The following is an 18,318-nucleotide window of genomic DNA, read 5'->3' as shown; positions in this document are numbered from 1 at the left end:
GAGGCTGAGGGGGGACCTCATCGCAGTCTACAACTTCCTCGCGAGGGGGAGTGGAGAGGCAGGTGACGTATTCTCCGTAATCACCAGTGACAGGACCCGTGGGAACAGTGTCAAGCTGAGGCACAGGAAGTTTAGGCTAGACATCAGGAAGAGGTTCTTCACCGAAAGGGCGGTTGCACACTGGAACAGGCTCCCCAGTGAAGTAGTCACTGCACCAAGCCCGTCTGAATTTAAGAAGAGATTGGACTGTGCACTTAGTCACATGGTCTAAACTTTTGGGCAGACCTGTGCGGTGCCAGGAGTTGGACTTGATGATCCTTATGGGTCCCTTCCAACTCGGGATATTCTATGATTATTAACCTGAATACAGGTGCTATATTGGTAAGAGAATAGGTTGGCAAATACCAGTCTAACAGCAGACTCCTAGAAACACCACCACCAGGAATGTAAGGCAATGGGTATGCATAGCATACCACCTAACATCGGACAGGCTGAACTATGAATTGTGAAAATCTCAGTTACAGGCTGCAACAATGAATTAGCTGTTCTGTGAAAGGTGAGTTTTAACAACTCCTCTGAACAGTTCAAAATGACTCAGAAGTAAAGCAGAACAAGACCAAGAGCAAAGGATGACAGCAAATGCACGCTGGTACACTGTCACAAGCCTCTGTGAAGAAGTCAGAGGTAAAGAGTTTGGTGGGATGACAGATTGGGGCCTAAACTGAGAAAAGTAGAATGGTACTTACTCCGTCCTTACTGGCTTTCTATTTCTTCTGCTAGGATTCTATAATTTCCTTGATGTTGCGCAAACAATAACAAGCAATTAATTGCCTGATAACTTTTGGACGATGGCTGGTGGATCATAAGTAAAAACAAAGTTGCAGTGCTCAGTCACTCTTGGATCTGATAGGTGACCACAGAAAAACTACCTTATAGTCCAGAAAGGACTGAAATTCTACCCTGGGAAGAGAGAAAGCAGAACACATCTGGAGACACAAAGTAGGCTACAAAGTACAGCTACCTGGGTAGCCACAATATATCCTACTAAACACTGTGGCCTCTCACTGACAGTAGTTAATGAATGAAAAATTAACTATGTACAGAAAAAAATGGTTTTGTATTAAAAAAATATAGTTTGTTTCTGACAGCGATGTGCCTTTTTTTTTTTTTTAAATCATAAGCTAAATCCGTATTTCCTGGGTAATTCCTTATCTTTTGTTTGTACCATAGCACTCAAGGTACCTGATTCTGCATGCAGGTCACACTGGAGAAAAAGCAGGCTTTGCTATGCACAAAGCTGGGATTCATTGTTGTCTTTAATGCGTCAGAAGTATTTTAAGCAATGCTTCCTTTCTTTTCTCTTTGACATATTTATTCTATGATGTTTTATTTTTATTTTCTTTAAAGGAACTGTAACTGCATACACTGGAGTGTCCTATTTCACTCCTACAGTTCAAGCTGACTGCATGTTGGACTATCAGGGTCATTCGAGCTTGCTACTGTTTAACCCTGTCATAGATGTAAAAAAATGGAAAATTTGTAGGTTTTAAGACTGGCAAACAATACAACCTGTGGAAAACAACACAGAGCACAAGCAGACATCAGTTCACAAAGAACCTGACTGAAAGAATCAGGCCCCTCACACCGTCTCAATCTGTAAAGAGAAGTCGAGATTGTAAAATGATGTCCACTCAAAATCCAGGGTAAAATACACCTCAGTCTCATAACAGAGGCCTCTAAGAAGAGCCTGCACAGCTAACTGGGACAGTCTGTGGCCTTCTTGGAAAGGGGTGGCATTATCAGACACCTGGGGGTATATGCCTCTCACTGTAATCTCAACATTATTCAGTTTCTCTGCTGACAATCTTTATTCTACCCCTATCCCTGGAAGATGCAGAGCATGTGGATTGTGTAGTGAAAATAAGGTAGCCATTAATCTACTGTCATACAAACAAGGGGTGCTATTATCCTCACGTTAAAGTAAATGTTCAACAAGGAAACTGCTACCAAAAGAATTCCACACAGCCCAGCTGTTGCAGCTGCAATGCTGAATTCCCAGCAAACATAGGCCAAATGAAAGGTTCTTCCTCTAAGCCCTGAAGTGTTACCTGAGGCTGTTTATGGTGGCTTCACAAAATTAATAGTAAGAGCAGAGTTCCTCCTCCTCTTTTAAACTATAGACCCAGCTGGGCACCAAAGTCTGATCTGCAAACATTTGTAAATCAATACAAGTTGCTCATCCAGTCTGCATATAAAGCTGCCATTCAAGTAGCTCCTGTTACCACATCACAACGCTGATATTTGTCTGCAGCAGTCTCCTCTGCCCTGCAGAGCCCCATGAGACAACTGCAAGAGCACATTTTCAGATTTCATAATCACTAACAGGTCAGTCCACTTCTTAATCATCTGAATGTCATGGGCCTTCATGCAGCTGCACTCTGTTCCCCAAGTAAGCATTCTAACAAGAGGGAACGCATTTTTTTCTAGTTTCCCAAGTAAGTGTTCTGAATAGAAATGATGCGATCCCATATATTGTGTTCACTATTTTCATACTGACTCATGATACATGTGCCAGAAACAGCCCTAATGTTTGCCAGGCCTACTGAGTACATGGATTTCACAATGGCAACATACTTCGTAGAGGAAGAAAGAAAGAGTAAGTAAACAAGATTCTGAAGCCAAGGGGAATTTATTTTTCACTCTGGAGAATTAGGATTCACCAAACTGGAAGCATTAGGCCTTAGACAACTGCATATGACACTAGGTTGATAGCTGCTGCTCACTGCATGCCTGTCAGAAGAATTCAGTTATATCCCCAACTGGAATATTAGCTAGACTTTAGAAGCAAAGGAAGACATGAAAGTGTTCCGGCTAAATGGTAAAAAAAAAAAAAAAAAAAATATGCAGAGAAAGATGCCTAAAGCAGTCGACAGCAAAGACAGTTTTATATGCAGACATTCCAGGAAGATGAAGATGTGTGGATAGGTCACATGAAATGAGCAAGACACTGTCCTGGTCAAGTGGGACAACACAAACCTGTGAACAATCATTCACTCATTCAGCTATCTCAGGAAAGGCTTGACATTGCAGGCAATCCCTATACTTCCACATGCTTGGGTAAGAGGCAGAAATGCCAGGATCTCTACACAGAGGCAAAAAAAAAAAAAAAAAAAGCAATTTACTTAAACATGCATATTTCTAGAGCTGGAACTAGAATTAGAGACCTTTAAGCCTTTTCACTGTAAAAGCACCAACAAATCCAGGGTTTGGGACAACTGGCAGTTTACTGGAAGATGATCACCAACCCTTTTGGATTTCTATCCCATGTTCCAGGCAAGATTCATGTCTTGCTTCTAAACCCAATTAAGCCTCTAGGTTCATGGTTAATATCAGTTGAGAGGGCGTGCAAATGATGTAGTCCTCATTTCTCTGAGGATTTAGCTGAACTGTTCAGAGGTCTCTCTAACATAATTCTTCAAATCTTCATCTTGAACATCTACTTGCCATCTCACTGGGCACTGAGGTCCACTTTTCTTATAAACCCCGGTCAGAGTATTTAATTAAGTTTTTCACCCATAGCCCTATTTTCAAGGCTAGACAAACCACAAATGACATTAGGGACAATTTATCATCTTCTACCTTCCTCTCTTGTCCTACCTGTTATTAAAACTTAAATTGAAGGGAACATTGGCTCTAGGCTCTTCTGAAACTCTCATCCTGCCTCAGTGGAATAACATTCCACCAGCCCACAACCTATAACATCTTTCCACTGATAGAGCCATTGGATACCCAGAATCTAATAACATTCTGCTTGAGCCTGTACAAAATCCTCTTCAGGAGAGTTAAAGACTTAAAGAAGAAAATTCTGTACAGACCACTCCTTTCACCCAGAGAGGCAAATGGGTAGAGGGTAAAGAGGGGAAGGATCACTTGGGCTGTCCATGCAAGTCTCTGCTAGCCTGCTTTTAACAGCCTGCATCGTCAAGCAGAAACCTTAACAGACAAGACATGATTAGCAAACGCTTTGTGCTCTTAAAGGAGAGTAATTATAGGCATGTGAAAAAAGGAAGAGATCCCCGAGGTACTCTTCCTTGCATGCCTCCCGAGAGGCAGCAGGGCCATTAAAAATTCCATGATGAAGAGGAAAAACAGCCTGGGAACAGCCAGGAGGCAATACAGCAAATTAATACACCAGCTGTCCCTTGGGAGGACTGCAAGAAAGCAGGAAACTCTCCTTGCTTCACAAAATAAAATTATACCACTAATGATAACAGTCACCACACACACACAGAACTGCTTCTAATGATGGGTGTGAAATTCCCAGTGCTATGCACACACTTTGAATGAAATCTCTTCTCATCACAGACATAAAGCAAGAAAGGTAATCTTGGTAGTGTACAATTCACACAGCCTTTCAAATAAGACTTCCCAAGGAACCCTCCACATACATAGAACTTCCTCCTTGACACTGAAAAGCCTTTCTTGAACACCCCCATCTGCGCTCAGTATTCTGAGCAACAGATCTGGTTAAATGAAGCACTGGGTTACCAGTGACATGCTGCACTTCCAGATGAACTACACCAAAATCCACCACAGAGGAAAAGAAAACATTTCCATTGGAGGGGGCAGACTCCACCTGGTAGTTATACTCCATTGGACACATTTGTGTCAGCAGAAGATTAGCAGAGAGGTAATTTTCCATCACACAGTTGGCATCAAGTTGAAGAAACAATATTAAGACGGGTTCTTCTATTTCACATAATTCTCAGGGCATTAGTATGCCCACCCCATTCTGACAAATCTCTGAGTAGAGTTTCTTGAGGACAAGATGCAAGCTGTTAGGACCTTACTAAAGCACAAACTGCTGGAATTGACTCTGTCCGTGAAAAAAGAGGAAGAGGTTAACCGGGGCAATGGTTGAACAGAGCTTACAGAGATCACCTGAAGTTCCTGTAAGCAAATGGACTGCCAATGGACTTAGCTCTTGAAGTACCTAAAGAACTACTATTGTTAAGAGAATATACCTGTGAAGGAATCGATTTCCTTCTGTGCCCTTGGCAGCATCTTTACATAAAGCAGGCACCTTGCACTAAAGAATTCAATCCCTGCCACATTATGGGGCCATATAACATTTTGTATTCTTACCATAGTTGCCCTCCACTCCCCCAGCCCCACCAAAGATGAGCACATTTCACACTATAATAAGGAACTGCTTTCCCAAATGACAGGCACTTAAAAATGCAGTCACTGCTAGGATGAGACAAACAACTTCTCTGCCAACATTCAGTAACAATTCATCAGGGATATTGTTTGTCAGGACAGCAGTCATCTGCTCCTTAGAGGAAGGAACCAAGCATATGTCCATTGGTTAACTAGACTATATATGCAGTAAAACCAAGCAAATATGATCACTCCAGCTTCAGAAATCTCTTGCAACACTCAATAGTTTTGGAAAAGCCCTTCACTGATCATCATAAAGGCAGAACTTTGCTATGTTCAAATTTGTGGGCAGGAGCTGTCCAGATCTCCTTTCTGGAGGACAAACAGGAAACAGCTGGTCTCACCTGTAATTTCTGCATAGCACAAAATGAAACACCTGAGACACAAGAAAGGTTATCCTCACTGCAGATGAAGAGATCAATTAATCTTCTTGCTTCACAGGCACAAAACATCCCCAGACTGGGGCAAAAGCACAGAAAGGAACCAATTTGCTGATGCACAATCTTCTGGATTCTTTTTATTCTCATCCAGCTGACTGTTTAAGAGTTGATTTCCCTCCCTTCCCCCTACCTCCCCTTCCAGCTTTAGCATGCTGGCTACAGCAGCATGAGGTCATGGTGCGACATCACAAAATTCCCTGCAGTAGCCAGTGGGAGGAGAGGCTTTGCTGGGTGGGTGCCAAGCTTTCGTTTAGACACATACAACCTTAGTACATTTTTCATGCTCTATTTGCTAATTAACAAGGGGGGAAAAAAGCCATGAAGCTTAAAGTCCGGACAGTTCTTTCAGATTTGGTCCTTCGTACAAGCACGTAAGCAGAGCTGTCCCCCAAGCAAGTCTGTCTCCTTGTACAGTGAAAGAGCTCAACCTTACCTTTAAACAGTCACCTGCAGCACAAGAACAGGAGTCACCTCCAAGACCAACACTTGTATTTTATTTAGGATTAGTCAGCAAAAGGTGCCCAAAGAGCATGTTAACCCCAGCCATGCAGATTCAAATGTTAACTCCAACATTTGGCCAGACCAGACCTAAATTGCAATAGAGAAAGATACCAAGCCACTGGAGGTCACCTCAGGTGAGTTCTGAATCTGTTCAGAGAGTCTATTTTAGGCACCCAGGATACCAAAATGCCTCAGCAAGGCACTCACACTAGTCTGTCAGCACTTCCCCTCTCATCTTGTTCTGATTTGAATATTGGGGAACAATACTGTGCCCATTTGCACCTACACAACAGACTCGCAGCAAACTCGTTGCACAATGAGAAACAGATCACATTTATTTCTAAAAAGACAGTATACTCTGCCTGTCCGTCATACACTGTTTCAATATATCCTGAGTGCTTAGAGTACTGAGTCTGCCAGCTAAGCTGCATTGGTATGTTCTATGCTAAGTTTGAACACAGGCCTTGCAAGGAAAAGCGCATTAACTTCCAGGACTGTGAGTACTGTTCAGACTGCATAGTACTCCTGAAGGGAAGTATGGGAGGGAAGTCAGACAACCCCAACAGAGCAGAGTTACCTGGCGGTGCAGTGTGCTGGTGAGCATCTTCGGTGGGAAGCATCAGCAAGCACATCCAGAGAGTACAGAGGAGATAATGGATTGAACTGGAAAGTCAAGAGATTTTATTTAAGCAAGGTATTAAAGGAAATAGTCTCCAGATACAACTGCTCAGATCTATTTCAGATCTATTCCCTGTAGTTGTTCATACAGTATAAGGAAACCTTTTCAGAATACCAAGGGATGAGGCCAGGTGAGAACTGACTCTCAATTCAGATAAAAAGCTAGCACAGGGTGCAACCGAAAAACTCATAAACATCTTCTCCCAACAGACAACCCCACAAGAACACTCCTCTTCCAACTCGTATTATTACATATGCTGGTTGACTAAGGGCATACTTGAAGGGCTCCACTGCTGCACTGCTTGTGGTAACAACCACTGCTCCACTGCTTGTGGTAACAAGCAAAAAGTTCACCTCCCTGTAGTGAAGCCCCCGTCCACATTCATATTGCAGAATGAAAAGTCACTGCTACAAACAGTGCAATCATAGAACTTTCCAACAGTGCCAATATTCCCGGTGGCCATACATGTCACTGAAACATCTCTAGAAGGCTCAGGCCCACGAGGCTCAGTTCACAACAAGCTCCCAATTCATTCCACAGCAAGTGAGCTTCTCCTCCTGCTCACAAGCTTCCCTTGCAAACTGCTTATAATGATTTTCTGAAACCACGTGTGGTCAGGCTAATCTTGCATCGTTTGTAAGATATGCACTAGACAAACCCTAAAGGCATCAAGCCTGTTTAAGACAGTTCACTGTAGAAAACACAGCTCTAAAATATTTTTTACAGGAAAGATATGGAACAAATCTACTCATACAATGCACACCGAAAGCTTTGTTTGGTACACATAGAAGATTTAGAGTGGACTTCAGTCTGGGGTGCCCATGTTACACTTCCATTCAGGGTCTCCTCTGTGTTTATAATTCGCACCACAAGCAAGAAATTCATTCCCATCTGCTTTGCAAGGTGCTTCACCAGTTTCCAGAACACTTGTTCTTGTATTACTAGGGTGACTGATACATGCATTTCTGGATAGGGATAATCCACAGCTGTAGAAGCCCTCTCGTCAGAAATGCTTTATGCTAGTCTAGAACTCAGTACTAGGCCTTTGCCTTCAAACTTTCTGACAAAGAAGAGGTCCTAAGTACAACAAAGCTTCTGTTATTGGGGAGCTCCTCCTTAAATTGGACTATAAGTTTACCATCAGTGAAATAACACCACAGCTGCACAGTAGGGAAGAATCACCAGTAACTCTCTGCAGCCGATTCAAGTTCAGTTATGAAAAATAAAACTGATTTATATAGGTCATTTTAAAGCTTACAGAGTTATCATTCTTAAAAATATAAAAGTGGTATGTGAAATACTGCCATTAACAAGAAACGCACAGTTGCACAAAGGCCTAGAAATTACTTTGCAGAAAGGCATGGAAATAATTCCTTGCCACGTATGTATTTATAGTCACCTGAAGGGTAAAACAACTTTCAGTCCTAGTGTTCACCGATCAAAAACCAACTTGCAATGGAACAGAAGGGAGTGTGCATTACTAGGAACACCGTTACAACATGACTGCTCAATTGGAAGTTGCTTTGTTTGTTTGTTTGTTTGCTGCCATTGGGAACCTGTGCTCTTACACTGTAAGTAAAAAAGTCTCCTACCACTGAAGCTATGCAAGATTTACATACAGAGAATACAAAGCAGTATGAGTACCTACACAAGAGCTTCAGACAGTTACAAGAGTGCCTATTTCTCTTGCTAATCACCTCTTACTTTTTCCTGTTACAGTTGCTTATTTAATTAGTCAGATGACTATTTTTTCCCCATTCTCTGTTGAAGAGACTATCAGGTAGAAGCCTGAGCCAAGCAAGGAAAAACAAAGCATTCAAAAAGAGAAAAATGTTCCAATTATTATAGAATTTTGTGAGGCCAAAGTTCCTCCTGCCAAGAGTTACTCTCCCTCCCACTCATTATTGGAGAGGTAGGCATATGCTAACCTGAAACAGGGAGATAAACAAAAGGAGTTTGTGAGCTATTCGGTTCAAACAGACAATATAATGCCAGTGACATGAGTTGCATTCAAAGCCCAGAAGACATCAGTTACCAAAACAAGAAGGGACAAGGCTACCTTACCTCACGTGCAAACGCCACAGTGTGAGGGAAATCAGAAGCCAGCACTTTGTTCTTTCTAGAGAGAATGAAACCAAGAAAATAAAAAAGGTAGAGCACAGTCAGCTTACCTGGTTGCGATCTCTCTTCCCCATGGATGGTAACCAAAAACTGGAAGGAGGCAGAGTCAGAAGGACAGGTGGGAGCACCGCCAAGGAAGGAAGGAACACAGAGGGAAAAATGAGGGTTGAGGATAAGGACAGAAGGGCAAGAGAAGAACAAAGATGGAGGGAGAAGGAGAAAGATTAAACGTCAATAGGACTCATTAAAAACAAGGAATTTCAAACCCAGGGAAAAAAAATGGATACCAACTGGTGGTGAATCAGGCAGGACCCACTGCACTACACTCAGGAGGAGCCACCTTTCCTGCTTTTACCTAGCCATAGCCCAACAAGAACAACATTAGAGAGATGCCAAGGAATAGGCACCATCTATTTCCATTGGTGACTACGATTTTAAAACACAAACTGGGGAAGGAGACAGAACACCAAAGAAAGAATGCAATTTCACTACTGCCTTGTCAGCATCATTTCTATAGTCTGGGTGTGAAACAATAGCGAGTCCACAAAGAAGCTTTTTAAATAACTAACATACAGGGCTCAATCTTCTCACACTGTGCAGGAGATATGCAGTTATTACAATGGCACAGTATAAGAGAGGGGAAAAGAAAAAGCTGACTGGATCCAAAAGGACATTTGAGCAGCGTCAACATACTGGGGCAGCCTAGTAACTAAAATAGTCAGCAACTGCAAATAAGAAAACAGAGAAGCTGTCAGCAGAGGACTGTCTCCCATTCAGCAGGTCACTGCATTCTTAAGTTACCCCAAAGCTCTTCATTCCCTTCAATCACAGAAGGGAAGAGGACCCCATAGTTCTTCCTCCCCTCCCAAAGCTCTACGCAACAGCTGTTAAGGGCCTTACTCTTTCTGGCGCGGATCACTAACAATATGACCTAGCCTCTCGGTGCCCACAGTGCTCATGGAGGTCTCCTGAAACACAAAGACAGGTAAAAGTTTGCAGACTCATGCAATGAGCAGACCTAAAAGTTTGCTACTGCCCATAAGAATAGATCTTGCTCCCCCAGCCCACTCTCAGCTGAACGTATCCACCCTCTCCTTTTAGAACCTCAACTGAGTTGATTTATCTAATAATGGCAGAAGACCATTTGGTTGTTGTTGTTGTTGCCGTTGTTATTTGTTTATTTATTTTACTGTTTTAGTTACTACATTTGCTTGCACAGGGGCATACCAAGGACTGAACCAGCATGAAGTATGCGGCACAAAGATGCAGTGAAGAACAGGGAAAATGGTTGAGGAATGCTTGTTTCCAGTTTGCTGGCGTCAACTGAGCCAGACACAGGCTGAGAGGTCAGGACATCACACTACTCACCCTACTAACAGAAATCTTCCTCACAAAACTGCATCCAGCCTCTCCAACCAAAGGAGAAGAGGGTTCACAAAGAGCAGGTGAATGAAACAAGGAGGAAGCATGAAGTTTGCCCTTCCTGAAACAGCAATTTAGCATGAGGACATCTAGCATCTATAAAGAAAACGTATATCCTAGGAGAAAGGACTTGCTCTGGGAGCATGTTTTTCCCTGTGAGACACTGCCCCGTGTATGTGCTTGAGGCTGGTGTACACATACACACACAGCCTGAAGCACCAGCTGTTCATATCTGCATAGCAGCTCCCTCCAGGAAAGAAACACATTTTGTGGTAAGGGTCTGAAGATGAGGGTATAAGGTTTTCTCAGTTAAGAATTTTCACAGTTTCACTCCAGGTTACATAAGCAAAACACATTCAAAGTTTAGGGGGAGTAGTAACAGCAGGGGTAAAAGATGGGCTATTTGTTATAGCAGGAAAATTATTAACTGAAAGTGCCGTAATGTTTAAATTTACGGTTTATTACTGTGTAAATTACAAGCCGTACTTTTGGTAATTAGCAGCTCGCTGGCGGGGAGCTCTGAATGAAACTCATTATTTATGATTACAATTTAGAGAGAGATGGGGAAGGGGGAGCAGTGACCTCCGCTGCAAATGACAAAGATCCCTTTAAGGTGATGAAGATGAATTAAACAAGTAAATATTATCCTTCTCATTTGGATCATTAGAGGTGCTGCCAACAGGCCCAGCCACTTGCAGGTGGCCTGAGGAACCCTACCCAAAGCCAGTCTCTTGCCTGCTGAGGATTCATATTTTAAACACTTGTTACAACTAAGCAAGGTGAGTGGGAGGAAGAAGGGACAAACAACGATCTTCAAGTATGACAACAGCTTCTGAAGAAGAAATCACACTCGCCTAGAATCCAGGCCCCTTTAACACACCTTAGAGTTAACAAACTCTCTAAAGCCAGCCAAATCAGAATATAAGCTGGTATCTTCAAGATCACGTCCCAGTAAAACCTAGCACAGCAGACTCTCAGAAACAACTTTTACAGTACACAACTGCACTCCACACTCCAAGATCCAGACCAAGCATCCAGACCATCTGGCAAGTATCATTTATTCCTTTAAGAATGGGATTAGCATTTTGTTTGCCCGATGCCTAAAAAAAAATGGTTAATGTCCATTAAAAAAAAATCAATGGCTTTGGGTAACATTACTGTATATACCCTTTCACTCTATCACATCACTAAAAATGGAACAGCTGAAACACCCTGCTTCTGCAGCCATTTATGTCAGTCTGCTTCCCAACCTAAAATTTTACCTTCCTTCAGCTTTTGCTTACCTCTCTGCCCTTGCACTCCCAAATTACAGGCATGTACAAGTCTCATGCTATCATTATTTTCCCCTATATACTGTCTAAATCTTCTTGATATTTATGTTCTCCGTCATTCATCTTCAGACCTCCTTTCATACTGATTTTAGCACTAATCAACTGTCTCTGCCACTCCAAGCCTGTCTCAAAATCCAGTTGGTTACTCAATCAACTTTCAGCAGTGAAAGCTGTTAAACCAAATCAAAGACTGTATGAAACAAAAATGTACAGGGCTCCCTTTCTGCAGAAAAGGATTCAAGTGCAGTCTTAGAATAGCACTTCAGCAATAATCAGCACTGGAAATACAAATGAACTATCTTGCAAAAGGGAATACCTTGCCAACAAGCCTCCTTCGACCTTTTCGGAGACAACGGGCAGCAGCTCCTGGAAGGCGATTCAGGCGAGCATGAAAGCCTGAAAAATCAAATACAGAAAAACTGAAAATTTTTCCCAGTAAAACAGCCAGGAAAAATGGTTGGTTCAGTAGTCAAATCAGTATTTCTGTCTCTGTTTCTCAATCCACAAGAAGTAGGTATTCCATTTTATTCACAAATCAAAGTCCCCATCTAAAAAAAAGAGCTAGCTGATATGAGGAATAAAGAGTATTTTTTTTGTCTTCTCCATCACTGCAGCTATTTGTAATTGGATTATTACAGAAACAGATCACTAATATCAGTTTATGTTGCAGCACCTGTGAATAAAATCTACTCATCATCACATCAAAAGTTCACGATCACATGTCATTCCTTGTGGAGCTCACCTCTCTGAGCTGGTCGCGAGGGCAAAAGAAACGTGGAATCTGAGAGCTTTTCCAGTCCTGAGTCAATCCGCTCCACTTCAGATCGGTGGTCAGCTCCCCACTTGGGAAGGAGGTTGGGGACAGTGAATCCCGGGACACATTCCCCTTCATAAAACCAATCGCTCTGCTCATCGTCTCCTAAAGAAACAGGATGGAATTATCAACGAGAAACACCAACATGCCCTGTGACTGTCCCACGAAGTACTACAGGTAGGCATTTTTGGACGTGGAACAACAGCTGAAGTCTCATTAGGAATTCCTTCCTGAAGAACCTTGTATTTGTATTCTGTTTCAATCATCTGCAGTAACTATGGGGCCTCACTAAATGCTTTAAACTATACAACTCAGTCTACAAAATTTCCCTTTAGAACAAAGCCTTCTTTATAGACCTGCCTAGGGCAGCTTTAGCACTCTGTTGTGGCTGCATCTCATCAACCTTAGTTCAATGCTGTGTGATGTCTAATGCACAACTCTTTCTCTGAAGTAATTACTGTGACAGAAGTAGAGGCCAATCATTTGGCACACGTGTTCTAGGCCACCACAGGAAAGATTTCACAACAGGACACCAGGCTCACAGAGTAAGCAAAAGGTGCACACTCATTGATGATGCAGATCCCTAGTCTCCTAATACAGCAGCAAACAGGAAAAAAATAAGGCTTTGAAATGGTCACTCTGAGTGTAAATACTAACCATACAGTGAGTCTGTCTCAATCAAAATTCCTTAAAATCTGTCAGAACTACAACCTCCCTGCAAAACTAGAGCAGCAGCAGCAACAGAAGTCATTACCAAAATGACTCCATAAAGCAGGGCCACTGTAATTAATAGCTGTAGTCTAATACTGAACTGCATCGGACACCATTCAGGGTAAACCTGCCTGGCCAGAAATCCCCTGGGGGCAGTAGCACGTGAGCACTGTAAGAAAAGAGCAGGAAGATGGCAGGGACACTTAGCTCTTCAGCATCCCATCTAAGAAACAGTCCTGTGTAATTGCAAGCTATTTTACCTTGCCTTAAAATATTAAGGCACCTGACTTGGGGAAAACTCTCATTTGCTTAATCATTAAGACACAAGGATTCCCAGTTATTCTCTCTCTCTTCACCAAGTCACATTATCCCTGGCTGAACTCCATTATGCCTACCCACACACCTTGCCAGCCAAAAAAAGCAGAAAAAAACCTCATCCTAGTATGAATCATCTCACACATAACAGAAGAAGCAGCACCCAAAACCAACTCCAATCAGCAACAGTGAAGATAGCCAGAACATTTCAACCCAAAGCTATCACACTGCTTTTTATTTCTGTGATATGTCAGTTGATCAAGAATGCTTATGACAAATATATTTTGAAATATACACATACCCCTACCCACCTTACATCAAACAAAAACTTAGCAATGTTGTCTAGGTCTTCTAAGTGATCATAACTTATGCAAAAATATCCCTTACAGTTTTGGCTCTGTGAGCATAGAGCAATGTAATACCTCAAATCACTACTTCCACAAGACAAACATTAACAACCAGGATCATATGCTGATACCTCTGCAACATTTGCCTTGAGAGACTTCTGTGCATTTAACAAAAACTTGCAATCCAATTATACACTAGGATCATTCTCCACTCACTGCAATTCCAGCTACCAGTGCATTTCCAAGACAACTCATTTAATTAGCCATAGCAAATATATATTACACAACATAACCTCAAAAGAAGGGGAAAAAAGCTCTACTCAACTTAAGTACATTGCTATTTCAAATTATTCAGTTTGGGATTGCCTAGAAAACTATCTTTGATATGATCTATGACAAATAAAAATACTTTTTGTGTTCTCTCCACCTCGCTGAAGCAAAGACCTGTTATTTACTTCTTTATGACCAGAAATTCTCAAAAAGGGGGGAAAAAAAGATGTTCCTTATTTAACCTGAAAATGCAACCACATCTGATTTTCTAAGATCTCATCAACCCTTTTTAACATAAGTTAAAACGTCTTTTGCCCACAAAACTGTTACAGTATAAACTGTTTAAACAAGCAGAGGTGACCACAAACCTCTTACAGGTGTGTATACATGCACACGTGTATATGTGCATATCATCTACACCAATCTTGTCTTGAGCGGTGAGGCAAAAATTCAAAACTTCAGTCACCACACTGCTTCATCACCTAGCATGCAAGTGCTCACTAATTTCAGCTCCCCAGCTGAAAAAATTTTCAGCTTTTTTTTGTTATCAGCAAAAATAGGGGACAGGAGATTTGACCTTCCTGTTGATTTTGAAGTATGGGAAGCTGGAAATAGTTATTTCTGAGCAAAGACAAAGCTGATCTCTGAAATTCATACTCTCAGGGAAAGTACTCCAGCCATCTACGGTCACAACAGATCAGCCCTACAGCCTAACACATCATCATAAAAAAAGCGTACGTATGTTTGCTAACATCATACTGCCTCACACAGACACCTGGGCTGGTAACAACTTAGTGGAAACAATATTTTCCTACTGAGTTACTGGTTCTACTTCCTTTAGCGCTCACGTATTCCCAGAAGAGATCTCATCCAAATCTTAGCTTTTGAGATGTGACAGAGTGCACACCTGCACGAGCTGCATGGCCTTACACGTCTCTAGGGTTATATCCCACCTGCTCCAAGTGTAATAGTCCTGATTGCCTATGTGCCTACTGCAACTGCTTTTGCACTTACTTCCACCACATCCCCCAGAAACTGAACACTATGCTGTCACTGATAAAATCACCATACAGTCCACACTCAAAACCCCTAAGAAATCATTTCTGCAGTAGACATTGAAGATATTAGGCTCAACTAATGCACGCAAGAGCAAGGGAAGAACAGATATTTACAGAAATAAAATCTATCACACATTACTGGTTTTCTTAGTAGTCAGAAGTTGCCTAACGAACTGCTAACTGATTTTTTGGAGTTTTCTCTTCCTACCCATACAGAAAAAAATAACAGATTCAGGATGTAGTGGTATGTAGACAACATCTAAAACACCTGCAGCAATAGATCTTGAACTTTGTTCTTTTACCAGGGAAAACTCTAAAACTTCTCTTCTATTTCCAGGCCTTGCCATAATAGTCATTTCTTATGTATATTAAATGTTATAGATCTGATATACAAGAGTGTACTGTTACCAAAATCACACCTTTCTAGCTCTCTCAGATCATTTTCTTAACTTCTAGCACCTCTCAGCCACCGGCCTTTCCCCCTTACTTCCCTCTCTGTCTGTCTTCAAACTTAAATCCTTCTTTGTCTTTATAAATTAATAGAAATTCTCCAGTAACACTTGAGGAAAATCACAGGACAGTTGTTACCTTGGCGGCCCTCATCATTGGTAAACAGGCCAGTATCACTGCTGCTGCATACACTGCTGGTTTCACTGCAACAAAAACAAACAAAAAACACTAAAAAAAATGTTACAATTCCAGCAGATACAAAACAAAAACCACTTTCTTACGTTTTACTAGCTTCTCTGAGCCCAATATGCTATACATATTTCATAGAAATTAGGTATCGTTGCATTTCAGATACGTAGCTGGCTCTAGCATGGGATATAATATCTTTCTGTTAAATCTGCAATGCTGCATCACTTGAAAAAGAGTAGAATCCTGTATCTAGTCTAGTTCTAACGTATCAAAAAGTAATTAATACAATGGCATTTGCCTCGGGTACTAGAGTTAATAACCTGACTCTGACATTGTCTGGAATACTCACTAGGAAATTAAGTGCACTTAACTGTCCTTAGGTCACTTAACAGCTACTGAAAAACATCCGAAGTTTTGTATTTCAGACTTCTTTTTCTCAAATGTGTTACAGAGCTACATAAAGCCCCCTTCAATCTACAGCAACTTTTATTTTCTTTAGAGGGAAGAGCAATGGGTACATTTGTAACTCCCCAGCTAAATACCTTAGCACAGCACGGCTTGCTACTGCTCAACGCAACCTTGTCACAGCACGCTTTGCATTTGCTGAAGCGGTTACAGGAGACTTAATTCCTGAACCAATGAATTAAACCAGAAATTAACGTGTAGGAAGCCGTTAATTGACTGTAAAACTAGATGAATATTTGCAGCAGAAGTACACGCTCAGGTCAGTCCCAAGCATCTGATGGCTTTAATGCTGATATTAAATCAATCTTCAGACACTTCGGGCAGTACTTCCCCCGATTTAGCTGAGAGATATAAGAACAAGCGGAGCTACTTTCTTCCCACCCCCTTTAGCACTAAGGCCTTATAGAAGATGTGAACATCAGATGTAAGTCAGCATCCCAATCAATCCCCAGTTGGGAAGCGTTGTTAGAAAGCATCCCTTGCCCACTCCAAGGGGATTGGGTCATACTAGACACAAAACCCCTCTGTTTTCAAAGCAGAAGGATGCGTTATCACAAGAAGTGTAATCCCAAAGAACTGCAGGAACATAATAAACCTATTCTTGAGTACATTATTACTCTTGGAAAATACACTCTGAAGTGTAACCAAATAAACTCATCATGCGTGGTATCTATAAACTCCGCATATTCATCATTGCATAAAGGCCATTTAAACTGAAAGGATGAACGGTCTGTATATTATTCCCACATTTCAGTATGTAAGTTAATATCAAATTCCAAATCAATTCATTACAAAGTTTGGCCATCCATTTGCCCTCCCACATAAACACAACAACAATTAAGGCCAAGGACTGATAACCACGAGTCATTTGTTTCATTCCTAGCTCTCCTACCAACTCACTGTATGACCCTGGGCAAATCTCTTAGCATGTCTGCTTTCCCTTTTGAAAGCCTGGATTAATAGTCCTCACAAGCAGCAGATGCAAGGATTGAGTGACTGCTTTGTAAGAGCTTTAGCATCTTCAGAGGAAAGGTGCCTGAGAAAGGAAAACGCATTAAGTCAAGATTCCAGATCACGTTAACAGTACTTTTAGCATCCTGTTGTACCGAGAGCTCTTTAGTTCCTTACAGATAAGCAAGACTGCCGGTGCCTTACTTGAATGAATTTTCGTGGACCTCACTCACCCTCTTTACCGCCCATTTTACACTTCAGGGCTGAACACAAACTAGACTCCTCCACAAGCCTTTCTGCAGGTCCAGTAAGCGCTGATTAATGACCTCCACTTGCAAAGGAGGCTACTTACCTTAACCATGAAATAATGAATCCTATTGATCCAACAACCTACTGCTATAGAGTGTTATTGATCACCCAATCTTTGGTTAAAATGGTCCTCATTTAGCAATTTCACTGTCACAAACACCTGGAGCAAAGCATGCTTATAATTAAATAGTTTGGGGGAGTTAAAGTGAGAGGTGATGGACAGAGATCTCAGGTTTCCCCCATTTATTCTTTCTCCTGAGCTATTGTTTGTGTCAGGAGAGATATTGATTTTCTATAAAAATAAGAAAACAAGAGGCACCGAGGGGCTGCAGAAGGTCAGGCTGGGCTGGAGAAGGAGGGGATGCTGAACACTCTGTCTTTGTCACTTGCCTTCCAAGAGAGGAATTTTTTCTTTACTGAGAGACTGGCCTCCAATTCATCAGCGTAGCCAGGCTCTCGAGTGCCACTGCAGGCTGTCATCAGAACAGCTCCCTTCCAGCACCACTGGTTACACTCCCAAGCCAGAATATATCAGCATCAGCCAGTGAAGTCACAGCACTGGTGGGTCAGTGCAATGCAGTTTGAAAAAGTCAAGTTACAGCACTTGATAGCAGATTAGCCAAACCAAACATCTCTCACTAGCAAGCACATCACTCAAAGTGATCTGTCAGACAGCTCTTGTACCATGGTTTGTTCTGCCCTCTAGCTAAACCCAGACCATTCTG

At 41.8% G+C, this 18,318-nt stretch overlaps 1 protein-coding gene across 20 annotated transcripts in view; it reads right to left on the bottom strand.

The window, feature by feature from the left end:
* The window catches only part of GPATCH2L (G-patch domain containing 2 like), a 39,108-nt gene that overhangs the window by 15,706 nt on the left and 5,084 nt on the right, over nt 1-18,318 (bottom strand). For 6 of the 20 annotated variants that reach the window (XM_035540102.2, XM_035540098.2, XM_035540100.2 and 3 more), the window contains 6 exons: nt 15,818-15,882; nt 12,457-12,633; nt 12,031-12,110; nt 9,862-9,929; nt 8,905-8,959; nt 6,739-6,824 (listed from right to left, as the gene is read on the bottom strand). In XM_035540102.2, the coding sequence (XP_035395995.1) occupies nt 6,739-6,824; nt 8,905-8,959; nt 9,862-9,929; nt 12,031-12,110; nt 12,457-12,633; nt 15,818-15,882 (531 nt within the window). Of the gene's footprint in view, nt 1-6,738; nt 6,825-8,904; nt 8,960-9,011; nt 9,052-9,861; nt 9,930-12,030; nt 12,111-12,456; nt 12,634-15,817; nt 15,883-18,318 lie in introns of all 20 variants that reach the window. The other 14 variants (XM_035540105.2, XM_035540103.2, XM_035540104.1 and 11 more) reach the window with 5 other exon arrangements.

Source organism: Cygnus atratus, chromosome 5 (assembly GCF_013377495.2).
Source record: "Cygnus atratus isolate AKBS03 ecotype Queensland, Australia chromosome 5, CAtr_DNAZoo_HiC_assembly, whole genome shotgun sequence".
In the NCBI taxonomy this organism is placed as follows: Eukaryota; Metazoa; Chordata; class Aves; order Anseriformes; family Anatidae; genus Cygnus; species Cygnus atratus.
This window is presented reverse-complemented; position numbering and strand designations above follow the sequence as displayed.